At 47.8% G+C, this 14466-nt stretch overlaps 1 protein-coding gene across 2 annotated transcripts in view; it reads left to right on the forward strand.

Annotated features, from left to right (window-relative positions):
• The window catches only part of CTXND1 (cortexin domain containing 1), a 35782-nt gene extending 27330 nt beyond the window's left edge, over positions 1-8452 (forward strand). For both annotated transcript variants that reach the window (XM_059858509.1, XM_059858510.1), the window contains exon 3: positions 4806-8452. In XM_059858509.1, the coding sequence (XP_059714492.1) occupies positions 4860-5039 (180 nt within the window). In that variant the 5' untranslated portion in view covers positions 4806-4859 and the 3' untranslated portion in view covers positions 5040-8452. The remainder of the gene's footprint in view (positions 1-4805) is intronic.
• The last annotated feature ends 6014 nt before the right edge of the window (positions 8453-14466 follow it).

Raw genomic sequence — 14466 nt, forward strand, 5'->3', positions numbered from 1 at the left:
TCTCTGCAATGTATGTGGTTCATTATTAGTTTATATTTAAAGTGACAGTGTCAAGATTGCCAGCTCAGGAAAAAAACCCCAAAACCTTATCTTTTAAAGTATCTTGCATAGGTAGGACTGATTGCAAAATTCAGGCACACTGATGAGCACAGATGTTACAGAGCCTGTAACAGAGCTGGAGCACTAAGGAGGATGCCAGCATCCTGCATAAGGTCATAAAAATTAAATATAATCTCTCTTCTGTGGCAATCCCTCATGAAAAGGGCACTGGGAAACAAAACAATCAGCAAAGACCAAATGCTCAGGATGGAGTCCTCAGTGAGGTACAGGGTTCCTGATCCCTGGGCCACATCCCTGACCCAGCTCCAGGGACTGAGAGAACAGAAAAAGGCACAGAAAAAAGCCAGGGGAGCAGGGCACCAGACCTGGAGGGTGCCAACCCCTCTGAAGAGACACAGCTGCTGCTGGCCCTCTGCAGCCCCCAAGGAGCCAAGGGCACAGAGTCACTCTTGGTGCTGAATTTCTCACCCAGCACAGCTCCACCCCTCTTCCCAGAGAGGTCACAGGGGAGAGACTGCCCTGAAACACCCAGGGATTTACAGGAAGACAGATTCAAGATGGCTAAATTGCCTAGGTGGAACCAGGGATTGTTCTTCATCTTCTGGCTTTGTTTAGGCCTGATCACAATTTCAACAAATCTGAAGAATATTAAAATACCACAATTCTACAGCTCATTGCTGTCAAGCTGGGGAAAAAAAAAAAGTAATTTTCTACAATTCAGCTATTCAGAGAAAATTCGATCATTCAAGTGTGAAACTTTATAATTGTTTCTGCTGATTTCCCCCCCCCCCCCCCCCCCCCCAATGCTGTCAACATCAACCCTTCTAGCAAACAAGAGCAAAAATCCAGCCAAGCAGTCTGTACCTGGAGAGAGAGCTAATTTAACAGCACTGATGGATTCCACACACCAGACCAAGACAAACCACTGCAAAACCCCTCTGCTGACCTGCACAGCACATCCCAGGGCTGGGGTGGAGGGCAGGGTGTGCAGGCAGAGCATCCAGCCTGGAATTAATCTGCTTCATCCTGGGAGACACTTCCACAGCCCACTCCAGACCTGGCTGTGCTGCTGGGCACCAGGGGAGTGAGGAGGGGCAGTGGAGGCCCTGGCCAAGGAAATGGAATTAAACAGGAGCAGTTGTACAGCTGTTATAGAGATGGAGCAGCACAAGGAGCTGGCAGACAGCAGGACACAGCATGTCCATGGGATATTTGGGAGCTGGACTTTCCCAAGAGGAAACAGTCCTGGTGAACACATTTTTTTTTTAATTTGGGGACTCTTTTGCATTTTTTGCATTTGTGAACACATCTACTTTTGCATTTGGGGACTGACTCTTGCCTGGTCTAGAACAGCAGTGAGTTCCAGCCACAATCAATTTTTCTGGAGCCAGCTGCCCCAGGCACAGCCCCATTCCAGCACCCAGCTCTGCTCAGCACCCAGGACTCCTGCCCTTGCTGGAGTGCAGCAGCAGCATGGACACCACCAAGGGCCTGCTGGCACCAACCTCCCACCAAAGGACTCACTGGAGCCCTTTGACAAGCCAGACCTGCAGAGGAGGCTCCACTCTGACAGATGGAGGTGAGCAGCCAAGCTGAGAGTGAGGGCAGCCAAAGGCAGATCCTTCTGGCCAGCCCCAAGGAGCACTCTGGCCATCAGCAGTGACTGCATGCAGAGCAGTGCTCAGCCACAAAACATTACTGACTTTGTGGGGGGACCAGAAGGAGAGAAACGTGATTTATACACCTCAAGAATTCAGCTTTCTTGGGAAAAAATATTTCTAGTCCCACTGAAAATGTCTACTTTTGTCAAAACAGATCAATATAAACCTGAAATCATTAGGTTCAAGCTGTCACTGTAATTTACTGTGCAAACCACAGCTCAGATGCCACAGCCTTTCACTCTCTCTCTGGGTAAAGCCTTCTAAAGCCTGGCTATCCTTTCCAAAATGTGCTTTTCCCTTGCAGCAGAAGAGAAACATCCTCCAGGCACAGTCCTGAAGCAGAGGAATGCAGCACTTAAACCAGACTTCTATGAGGTTGAGTGATGCCATTTTGAAGAGAAATCTCCAAAGGAATAGATCTCTACTTGAAACCTCTGATCATTTTCTGAGTAAATTATTCATCTTTCCAAAGAAAGTACATTTGAGGGAAAATGCAGTTTTCCCTCCAAGATCAGTACTGATGGAAATTACCAGGTAACTTAGGGTGAGATAATCCCTGATACAACAGCCAGAATGTCTGGAGGGAAAAAAGAAATTAAAAGTCACACCCATCCTTGCTGGACCTTCACAAGAACACTGCAGGAAAAGCCTGGGATACATTAGCAGTTTTGATAACAATTTTTTTCTTTTGTATTCATAAAGTATTCATACTTAATACTCAGCTTTGCTGACAAACCTTTTTCTCATCAAATGAAGTTACAAACTGCAATGTAAGATCTCTTGGCTGGTGAAAGAGAGTGGTAGCAGAGTCTCTTGGGAATATCAGACCTCTGACCAGGCAAGGTGAGCATTACAAGCCTGACCTCACTCCTCAGGGATTTCTTCATGAGCTCCTAAGGATGTGACTGGTAAATACATGAGATATGAGATGTCTGCTTGGTTTCATTCACTTTGTGTGGTCAGCTTCTTTCATTTCCCTGGCTGTCACAGGAATTTCTATGCTTTCAGGAAATTAAAAAAAAATCGGACATCCTTGTGCTTAAAATAGGCTCAAGAGCCCAGCTGATTTGTACTTGCCTTGTGGGATCTAGGAAGTTGTGAGGCTGGAAAACCAGCTGAAAAGGAGCAAATCACGAGGCAGGGAAGAAACTGTGAGCTTTTAAAATAAAAGGTCTTCAGTTCACCCTGAGGAAGACTGGCAGGGCACAGGAGGAGCTCAGGAGTCCCTGGGACACCCAGGGCAGCTGGCACAGCACGATGCTGCAGGAGCAAAACTGCAGCCAGATGTGAGGCACCACTGCAACAGCCCTGCCAGCAGCTGCAGCCCACTGCAAACACTACCAGGCAAACTTGTCTGGGGAGTAAAAGCTGGGATTTCCTCACTGTGGTAATGTAGAGAGCAGCTGGGCTGTTTGATAGCCCAGCTTCACCAATTCCTCTCAATATCTTCCTGTTCCCATCTCTCCTCTCCAGTAAAGCAGGGACTGCTCTCAGGTTGATTATTGCATTTGGTGTGGATGACTTTGTTGTTTTGTTTGCTGTAAGAGGAATTCCATATTCCTGAGCCTCTACACTCTCATCCCCAGCACTTCCCCCTCCCTCCTTGCCAAACATGGATGTCAGGAGAAGTTTCCCCATCCCTGGGCAGTGACTCAGTTCTCTGTAAGGTCAGCTGCTCTCCTTCAGCACAATTGTGCAAAGCAGTTTGTGTTATCAGCTGATCACCTGTCCAGAATCAAACTTTCAGAGGGATTCCATCTCTGCTGAAGTCATTTTGGTTATGGATTCAGGTGAGGAGGCCAGAGAGACCTTCAGCTATGCAGACATCTGCAGTGAATAAGATAATTCTTGTTCTAATCACATAATCACCTGTACCTCTCTGGTTGATAAAACATCCACTTAAAAATTATATTGCTCCTAAAAAAATCTTCTACTGCCTGGAGAACCTTGAGTAGCAGAGATTAAAAGATTATGGAAAATAAGTATGCATAATTTTCACTTTGCTTTGTGCCAGTGAGAGACAGAGAATGTTTGGACAGAGAGGAAAATTGGAATAGAAACAGTCTGCTCTGCCATTTGTCTGATCTTTCACACTAGCAGAGGAATGGAAATATTTTTATGATTAGAAAATGCTGAGACAAGAACAGGGTCTGTGCCTCTTTTAGGAGATGATATTTCAAGCAAATAGTGCTCCTTCACTATTGCTTCTCTTTTCTTTGTTAAGATCTCTTTTTAGTGTCTAATATTTTAGCAAGAAGCATTTGTGGGCTAAATTAAGGTGGAGATGAGGTTTCTTCTTTTCACAGCTCTCATTCAGCTGAGCTACAACATTTCCAATGGGTTTATTTCCCTGCAAGAATTTAGTAGGCCTGTAACAAGTACCTGTGTACAGTCAGAACCCAGGACATTGCTCTGACTGCCCTGGAGGACTCAGGACCCCCCTGACAGGGGGCTCAGAGACCTTGGCACAGAATCAGACACCTGTGCCTTTGATTTTAGCTCATGGAAACCATTTCCAACTTTGTGTGAAGAGTTACAAGCCACAAGGGTTTGAATAGAATGATAGTGAATTTATCACAGGGTGAAAAAGTAGAATTTTTGGTTTTAGAATGGGGGTTCAAGAGGCAAGATGGAGGAATCTGGGTGTGTCCTGTCCTTCTTCTTCTTCTTCTTCTTGTCCTCCATCTTCTGCTGGGATGGTGGCACTTCTGGATTGATTTAGAGTAGAGACAGACTGTCTAACATAGGTGATAGGTATTGGAAACTTTTTGTAAATAAAGTACACATAGTTCTTATTATAAAAAGATAGCACTGCCCCAAGGTGGTCAGTGTGCCATGAACCACGTGCTGGACAGACCTCAGCAGGTCAGAGAAAGAATGTAAGAGATAAAAAATAATAAACAACCTTGAGAACGAGAGCCAAGGAACTCTGTCTTCTTCTCCAGTCTCAGGGCTGGGAAAAAGAGACTTTCCAACACCTCAGGGTCCTCTCAACACCAGAGACCCCATCATGGTACAACCCCTGACTGTCCCCACGTCCAGGAGCAGCCATCCCTCGTGCCTGACACCCTGCTTGTTTTGCAGGAGCTCGATGATGTTAGGAGCAAACTCCAGCCCGGATGAAGAGCGGCCCAAGCCATGGAGGTGCCCACCCCAGAGCCCGTGTACGTCGACGTGGACAAGGGACTGACGTTAGCATGCTTTGTGTTCCTCTGCCTCTTCCTGATTGTCATGATCATCCGCTGTGCCAAAGTCATCATGGACCCCTACAGCGCCATCCCCACGTCCACGTGGGAGGAGCAGCACCTCGATGACTGAGGGGCTCCCAGACAGAGCCATGGGGTGCTCTGCTCCTATTCCCACTGGGAAGGCTGGCACACCAACAGCCATTTCCAGACATGCAGGGCACAGGCAATGTCTCCAAGAGCACATCGTGTAAATGATTTCTGCTCAGCAGGTCAAGGTATCAGCAAGCCATTCTGGCAGCAGAGTTTACTACTATGCAGCAACTCTTATTTTACAGTTGGCATTTTAACTCAAGTAGCACAAGATTCTCCAGATTTTCCTAATATAACTCTTGGTCTAGCACAGTTTGTCCCACCCTCAATATCACCCACAAACCCAGGGTAACTATCAATGCCATGAAAAAGCAACAAGAGTATTCTGTCTTTCCTGGAAACTGATTGTTCCAAATATTGATTGCTTCCTCAGTCACTATGGGTGCATTTTAGGAAAGGCCCAGCTTTCATACCAGAGCATCACTCAGTAGAAGTGCTGGAGTACCTCTGGCTAAGTAGAATTATGCAAGCAGATTTATTCTTGCCTCACTTGGTTCTGCACTTGCACTCCCCACCCCACTGCAGCCATAATTCCAGTGACCAGGATACTGAGGCACTCACACTTGGGGGGTCCTGGACTGCTGTAGACCCCTCAGCACCACCTTGCTCTGTCCTAGTCATGCAAAAACCTGCCATATCCTCTGTCATGGGCCCTAGGATTAATCAGGCTGCTGATTTTAGCTTGGTAGTCACCAAAAATCCCTGGAGCAGAGCCTGGACACTGCTGGTGTCAACTACATAAAACTTGCTGTGATTTTCAAAGGGTGATTCCACATGCAATTTCACCCTTCTTTTGCTTCAGGAGTACTTCAGTGGGATGAGACAGGACTAGAATGACAAGGACAATAAGCAGAGAGACTTTTCTCCCAGCTTTGTAACTCAGAATCCTCAGCATAACATTTATAGTCACACTCAACAATAATAAACATTCTACCTCGGAGAAATTCAGCTCCTTCAAAGGAAGTTTTCCCCACAAATTTGTAAGGTCCATTTCCTTCTCTCAATTCATTAAGACAGCCATTATGCAAGAAGGCAGAAGGGAACATGGGAGCACTGGAAATTTGTTATTTACCTTTGAAGAGTGGGGACTGCAGCATTCCAAAGCTCTCTATTCCTCAAATTCTAAGGTTTGCTCATGCCTGCCTTTTCTTTCATGACTACATGGTCAGCTTATGGGATTGAAAGGAAGCAATTCAGAGCAGGTGCTGCAAGCACCATGAACAGAAAGCACAAAAAGTTTGAGGGCATTTCTCCATTTTCCCTCCTCACCATCCTACCTGACCCCCAGGCTCTTGCCATGAGACCACACACAGTGGGTGGGAAAGGTGGAAGCAAAGGCTGTGACAAGAAAATGGGGACACAGACTCTGTAAGGCACTGTTCTAGCTCTGACAGATTTGTTTGATAATCACACAAGTCAACTTTTATGTGCCTCAGTCTACTCACCAGAGAAATGGGTGTAACAATTTCATCTTGTCACACCTCATTTTGTCTGTCTAACAATACCAGAAAGCACCTGGAGAGCCTTAGAGAGGGACACAGAAACGAGGTTCTCACTTACAGCTCTTCCTGCTGAAACCACCGGGGAAGGTCTGGATCCTGTTACACTGCAGGGCTCTGTCACACAGGCAGAGGACTTCTCCAGGCCCCCATTCCCTCCCTCACTGCAGTGTTCTGGGCCAAGCCAAATGGCACCTGGCTTTTTTACACAGCCCACTGATTTCTGAGGATGTAAGGTGCTCAACACTGCAAATACAGAGATCCCAAAACAGCAGGCTATGAGGCATATGGAGACTTCTGCATGGATCTTCTGAACCACAGAGTTTCTGCTGATCTCCGTTGTAGGAGATCCCATTCCTGAGGCAGGAAATTCAAAATTAGCTTTCCTCCTGATGTCCTCTACAAGAGACCTCCACTGCTTCCATTTCCCACTGCAGATTGCTCCTCAGGCTGCTATTTAGCCTCAGCCTCTGCTAGCCAGGTAATCACCAGTAACAGAGCACTTTTTCAGGCTTGAATGTTTAATGTTCACCAGACTTGGAGCAAACCCACTGGTCTCTTACTGGTGGGCAAATCTTTCTCTACCATAGGAGTGGATGTCCCAGTTCAAAGAACAACACTCCTGTTCCCTGGGCTAAAGTTTGGAACCTGTTTTTTGTCATTAAATCTTGTATCCCTCTAGTGGGGCTATTCACAAAATAAGCAAAATAACAAAATTCAGCCCAGGCTAGGGACACTCTCAGTGTGCAGGTCACCTGGCTGAGTTCACAGCTGGTGCAGAGCAAGGACAGAGCCTGTCCTCACACCTCTCAGTGCCAATACTCCACTTGGTGCTGATCTGCATGCAGGACTCTTTGGCATTGCCACCTGTCACTGACAAGCCCCAGTTCAGCTAAGGACTTATTCAGGTGCTCACGTTTAAGGCTCTCAGCAGGCTGCCCAACTACAGAGACCAGGCTCAGCCCTGTGGCCTGTTCCTGGCAGGGCAGGGACAGCAGCACACAGTTCTTTCAGGAGCAAAGCCTGCCTGAGAACGGAGGGTTACAAATGCAGAGGAAGCAAATTGACAGATTTGGTTTGCAGGGATGGTTGCCACTGTTTTCTCTTTTTGTCCAGCTGAACAAACCATTTTATGGATTTTCCTGAAAATCCTCATGAAAAGACCCCTCTGGGTAGCTTTGTTTTCTAATAAAAAGGCACTTGTCCTCCTGGCATAGCCTGTCAAGTTCATCCTTCTGTTGACAAAAAATGTCTTTATAAAAATCTGGATATTCACATACATGACTGCATAAAAGTCACCAAGATTGTTTTTATAGAGAAAATGTAAATCTATTGATCTCTTCTCACTTGTGACCAGTGACAGGACTCAAGCCTGTCTGAGTTCAAGGAGCCTTTGGAAACCCTCTGAGGCACACGGTGGCATTCCTGGGATGTGCTGTGCCAGGCCAGGAGTTGAGCTCCATGATCCTGCTGGGTCCCTCCCAACTCAGCAAATTCTAGGATTCATTCTAGTTTCTGCCTTTCCCCACTGGTTACAATCACACAACCTCTTTAACCAAAAGCAATACTGAACATCATGCCTAAGCCAGACATTTTCAGCTCCTTCCCCAAGAGCCAGGGCTCTCCCACCCCAGGTGTGTCACTGCAGCTCTGGCTGGAGCCAGCCCTGCTGGCAAAGCCATGCTCACAGCCAGGGAAGGGCTCTGCCAGCAGGAGCCAGCCATCACTGGGCTTGGTAGCATTTCCAGCTGCATGCAACAAGTGCCTCTGCTAGTTTTGGTTCTTTTTTAATCATTGTGCCATACTACCAGCAGCTGCACTCAGAGGATGCAAGTCAAACTTGTTGCAAGTGTATTTATCTAACATAATAAACAGCTTCGACATGGAAAACCTCCTTGCTGTGTCTGCTGTGGTTTGCTCACTGTGGGCAGCACATCTTTAAAAATACTCACCACACAACCTGGTTTACAAGAAGGGCATACATTCCTGACAGCCCTCCTTGGAGAGTGAGAGCAGAGAACAACTCCCTCTGTAGCTGCACCACTACAGGTTTTGGGAGCTCAGGGCAGAGCTGACTGAGCCCTGGGTGTTCCTGTGGCTCTGCAGAAGGTCAGCCCTTCCAGAGGGGCTGTTTCAGGTCACTCCCTTGGCCACGAAGAGCCTCAGCTCCATGGGGGACTGCAGCAAGTGCACTTCAGCAATTCATTATCAGTAACAAATTGCATACCAAAAGAAATAGGGCCACTGAGAGTGGAATCCCTCCTGCTAGCGACTGAAAATGAGGAGCATGGAGCATCGGTGGGGGTCTCTTTGAAGAAGCTCCAGAGTATGGGATATGCAGGGTAACAATCACCTAGGGAACTCCTCCTCTTGAAAAAGATGAGGAAACAAATTGCTAATTCTTTCATCTTGATAAAAGGGCTCTGTTGCCTGAAAGCTGGGTGCTTTATAGATCTCCTTGTCCCTGCAGCAAGTCCTCTGGCAGCAGGATCTTTGTGCCTGGACCCAGTTTGCCACAAAGACTAAGCCCCATTGATAAATCATTACCTCTCTCCTAGTCAGAAGCAGGGGCTGGAGTCTTTACTCTGTTTTCTGCACAGCTGCTCTGGCCAAGGTAAGAGCAGACCTGAACTGAGGCCAGCAGCAGCAGAATTTGAGCAGACACCCTGGAACTGTGTTTCTGGAAGAAGCAGGGAGTGATGGCAAGCCAGAGACCCACATGGTGCTGCTGCAGCCTGTTCTGGCCAAGGGTGTCCCCAGCCTGCTGGGGCATTACAGCCTCAGCTTCAGCCCAGGCTGCCTCAGCTCAGAAGCCAACACAGCACTTGGATGGGGAAATGCTGTGCTCAGACTTCAGCCATCTCCTTCACATTTTAAATTTTTTTTTTAAATAATTTTCATTAAAAACGGTCAATATACTAGCCAAGAGGAAAACTCTGCTCACAGACACACCTTTAAAGCAATAAACAATTTGAAAACCCTGGTTGCATTTATTCTCAGGTCATCATATATAATTAAATTCACAACAGTGTTAAGAAACACTGAATGAGAGAATTCTTAGTTACAAAGCTGCATGTTTTGTACTGGAACCTAGCCAGGCAGCCCACTCAGGGAAATCAGAAGTGTATTAAAATTGCATTAAGTGTGCCGAAGCCACAAGAAGTGTGAGGTTTTTCGGAACTTATTTTTTATTTAAAATTGATTGGATTTCTCCTGCAGCTGCTGTCTTGCCTCTGCAGATCAAAGGGAGTACCTGGCAGGGGTGAGCAGGCAGCAGAGCTGGGCACACTCCAGCTCCTGCAGCTGATCCCAGACCCCCCAGAAGGGGGTCCCAGGACAGGGCAGCTCCAGGGCACCCTGTGCTCCACAGGGCACTGGAGGTGCTGCAAGGGCTGAGCCCTGAGCACCCCTGGATCCTGCACAGAGAGGAGTGGGACAAGAAACCCTCCCTGTGCTTGCAGCTCCCAGCCAGCCCCGCAGCGTTCCTGACCAAGGTGTGCTCCCCAGGCTGAGCCAAGGGATGCCCAGCTGCCCCCAGGGACTCCTGCTCCTGCAGCATTTCCCGTGGACATTCACTGACTGTGTGAACACCAGCCCTGTGTCAGCTGCTTGGGGAGCAAACAGTGCTGTAAAAGCAGAAAGCACAGGTAAAAATCAGAAAGCACAGGTCTGTGGTTAAAACTTCATGGAAAGCCAAGCCCTTGTGCAACACTGAGAGAGTTGAGGTGAAGAAATTCTTGGGAATGAGGGAAGCTGAGAAGGAGGAACAGCTCACAGCAGATTTGTATGGAGGAGCACGGTGCCAGTACCTCAGCATGTCCCTCACGTACTTCCAAAGCCTTCAATCAATTTTAAAATCCCAGAAATGATCTCCTTCTTTCTCACTAAGCAGCAACTGTGTGGACATTCTGAACAGAAGCAGCAATCAAAGCTGAGAAATGGTCTCCTGCCTCACTGCTTTACACCAAAAGCTACGTGAGCATCACCTACCAGCCCTGTCCCTCTTCACAAAGTCACTTCCTTGACCCTGAACAGCTACTGAGAGAGTGTTTTACTTTGAGTTATTACTGCCTGGGTAATGAAAGAATTATGAATATTGCTGACCCACATGCCTACATCAAAACTAATTTTTTTTTCCAAGATATCTAATCCATTTCTAATTAGAATCTCTGCAGAAAACTACTTCAGGTGAAGAGTGCCTGCATTTCACAGCAAAAAAACCATTGGTTCCTTTAAACTCTGAAATACACTTTAAGGGTTTATTCCATGCTCTTTTTTTTTTTTTTTTTTTTGGATACCTAATTATACCAACAGCACTATTATAAATTACACCCAGCTTTTTCATTACACACCAACCAGGCGACGCTTTGATCTGTAAGAAAATGCAAAAATGCATCTCAAAGTACTAAACAGTGGCTGCCTTTAGTTCTGCTACCAGCAAAATCACAAAAGCAGGTGGAATAGTCTCAGGCAGCATGATTTATTGCCTCTAGGCCCACCCAGTGATAAATCAGCACAGCCCAGCAGCAGCTCCTGCACCCCTCCAAGAGCTCCCACCCAACAGCCCATCACTACTCACCCCTGGATCACTGCTCCAGCATGGATTGCTCCTGGGAACTGCTGACCTCTGCTGAGTGGGAAACACCAGGCAGGACAAGGATGCTCCAGGCTAGCTCAAGAGCTGTGGTTTCCATTTAGACACATTTTCATTTCCTTGGGTCATGAGCGAGGCTCTGTCTCCCCACACAACGTTGGGTGACCCTGAATGAGGCCTCTCAGGTGGCTGACACAGCAGAAAGGTTTTATTTTTTCCTCCAGGCTTCTGAAGATCCAAGAAGGATTTTCTTGCTCTACACACAGGTTACAAACCCACAAACCTGGTGCTGTGACAACACAGTGAAAAAGGAGCTCTGAGTCTGTTTGTGGGTTTTCCCCACTTTTGTTTGAAAACAGATTATAAGCAAACTAAGAAAAACACATCTAAATCAAATGAAAATTAGTAATCTCTACAAGCAGAGACAGCCGTGCTCTACCCTAACTGAAACAGAGTCTTCCAGAAGTGCATAAGAAGCTCTTTGGAGAGGCAATCAACCCCATTGGAACTGGCACTTTAAATAAACTTTTTCCAAGCCTGTTGAACTGCGAGCACACAGGCTGAAGCACCCTCTTGTTCCAAGAGCCTGCTCTTCTCACCTGTGCTCAACTTCCCCCCAAACCAGAAGACAGCTCCATGACCTTCATTTTAAAGGGCCAGGGTGCAAACTGGCCCCAGCTGCCCCAGGGGAGGTGGAGCAAGCAGGAGGTGCCCGTACCACCTGCGTGTTTCCCAAAATTTGGGTCAGAGGCTGCTTTCCCCCCAGGCAGTGGGTGCTGCTGGTGCCAGGCCAAAGCTATTTTGTGGGCAGCCCTGCAGATTGCAGCAGAGGTGTGCCCTTCCCTCTCCCTTGACACAGGGCCCCTGGCAGGGATGAGAGCCAGCAGTGCTGTGGCTCCGGGCTCGCTGCGTTGGGCAAGGGCAGCACGGCCATGGGCCCCCCTTCTCCACAGTGCCCACCCAGAAAGAGCCCTCTGCCTTCTTCTGGCAGGGAAGAAAGTGGTCTTGGGCACACAGAAAAGTCTGTCTCCTTTCCCATCATCTCCTGGCATTTTGGCCCCCATCCATGTAGCAGGCAGCAGATGACTCTGAGCTCTGTCCTGAGATTTTGGACTTTGTCCAGCTCACCTCTGAAACCTGCTGTGCCTGAGGTCCTTTCCAGAAATTACCCACCTTCTGGGAATCTGGAACTTCTCCAGATGTCCCCTGGCTAGAGGAGCTCAGCTCAGTCACCTTGGGGCCACAGGGGCCCTTCCCTCCTCCCACCCATCCCCAGCGTGGTGCATGGCCCCTGGATGTACAGAGGGGCCCTGCAAAGCCACCTCCTCCCTCAGGGCTGGCTGGGGCACGAGCCAGCTGGAAGGATCTGTGGCTTCCATCCTGGCTGGGTTTGGGGTCTCAGAACCACTGACCTTCCTCCTGAGCAGGCAACAAGGCCAAGTCCCACTTGCTGGCAGGAACTGGAGCACCCAGTTGGCTCTTTGGAAGAGGAATTCATTGGGTGTGTGCAGGACTTGCCTTTACCTTGCTCAGAGTTCAGCAAGAGCCCTATGGATTTGCAGTTCCCCTGAGTATTCCTGCACCCAGAAAGCCTCGACACCACAGTCCTTCCTGGCTGTGCAGTGCCTTGCATCCAGGTCACAGCTGATGGCCAGTGACATATTGCCCAACACCAGCTCTCTGTCAGACACTGCACTTCCAGGACATCAGATATGCCAGGGTGCACCATGGATGTTGCTTCTGAAAAGAAATTTCTCTCCTGGATAAATGCTTTGTGTGTCCTCCTGCTGCTGCCAGGAGAAAAGCCAGAGGAACAGGATGGGTTATTTCTAAATCCAAGAGGGAAGGTGTCAACTCACAATTGTCCTTTGAGGTCAAAAGATAGCACAAAGCTTCTATAAATTGATGATCCAGTCAGAGTACATTAAATAAATATCTGCCTATTAGTTCAGCTCCAAGAGCCTGAAGGCAAAATAGCTTTTCCTTGATAAACAACAAAGAGCCAATGTTTTCCTGGCCAGGTTATCCTTGATTTGGGGATGAACCTCCAAGTATCACTCTTTAAAGAACATTATTGTAGCACACTGATAGAGAGCCCATTACAGTGCACATGCCCCATCAGCAGTGATTTATATACACTGCCACATTTTGTTCTTTAATTTTCATTTCAAATTCATTTTCCATAAGGTTCACATTCCTTGTCAGCCCCAGGTTCTCCCCAGGATGACATCAAATGTCCTCACAGCCCCCGTCAGCAAAACTACCAGGTAGAGCTTTCCAGCAGCAACGGGACAGCCTGGAAAAGCAGCAGCATGGGCTCATCCTGCTGTCACCACATGGAGCCAGCAGCCTCATCAGGTCCTTCACTTTGAGGACCAAGCAAATATTTAACAAGTTCCCCTTGCACTACACCACAGTTCATTATCCGGTCTCCCGAGCTCCTCCAGTCAGTAATATCCTCTAATTGATGTGATTTGGCACTGGGCCATGGAGGTAAATTGATTTGTAGGCCAGCAGGAGACAGCAGATGCCCTTTACATTTGAGGAAAGTGGCATGTGGCTGTGTTTACTGGCGGCTGCAAGGGAATGCCCTGGCACCAGATGCCTCTCAGGGTGCAGGAAGGGGCTTGGCCCACACGGTGTCCTTGTCACAGCCCCTGGAGTGACAGGGTGTGACTGCCACCAGGGAGTGCCCGGGGATCACTCCAGTGATGAAATTCCCCCTCCCTCCTCGACCCCAGGGATGCTGGTGTGCAGGGTGAGAGAGAAACAGGGAATTCCCTTCTCTAGCCCAGGGCAGGAGGCACAAGGGTGATCTTTGGACCATGACCTGTTGAGGGGTGCCCCAACACAGTCTCCCATCTCTGGGCTGGAACAAATCACTTTCTGGGGCAGGAGAGTTGGCTCTGCTTGTGTAAGGGCAGGAGGAGCAGGGACATCCTGCCTCTTGCCTTCACTAGGGTTGATTATCACACTTCCAAACTGCTTGGTGCCAATTATTTTAGGGCACTGTCATGTAACTCTTGCTCAGGAAGGTCTACAAGTTTGAACAACCATATGCAGCTCGCCTCCAGGATTTCTCCTCCAGCATATTAACACTGTGGAAAAAGGAAACCAGCACGGAATCTCAGCTCTTCTCATCAGCCTAGTACTCTGAATATTTAAGCTTACTTGAAAGCCTCTTTTTGTAATTATGAAAAAAACATTAATATGGTAGAAGAGTTAAGAATCTCATTTTCCATTTCAATCATCTTATTCATATTCTGAGAATTTTAGGCCAGCATTGAAATCCTTTTCTTATCACACCAGAGAGC

Source organism: Haemorhous mexicanus, chromosome 13 (assembly GCF_027477595.1).
Source record: "Haemorhous mexicanus isolate bHaeMex1 chromosome 13, bHaeMex1.pri, whole genome shotgun sequence".
NCBI classification, from domain to species: Eukaryota; Metazoa; Chordata; class Aves; order Passeriformes; family Fringillidae; genus Haemorhous; species Haemorhous mexicanus.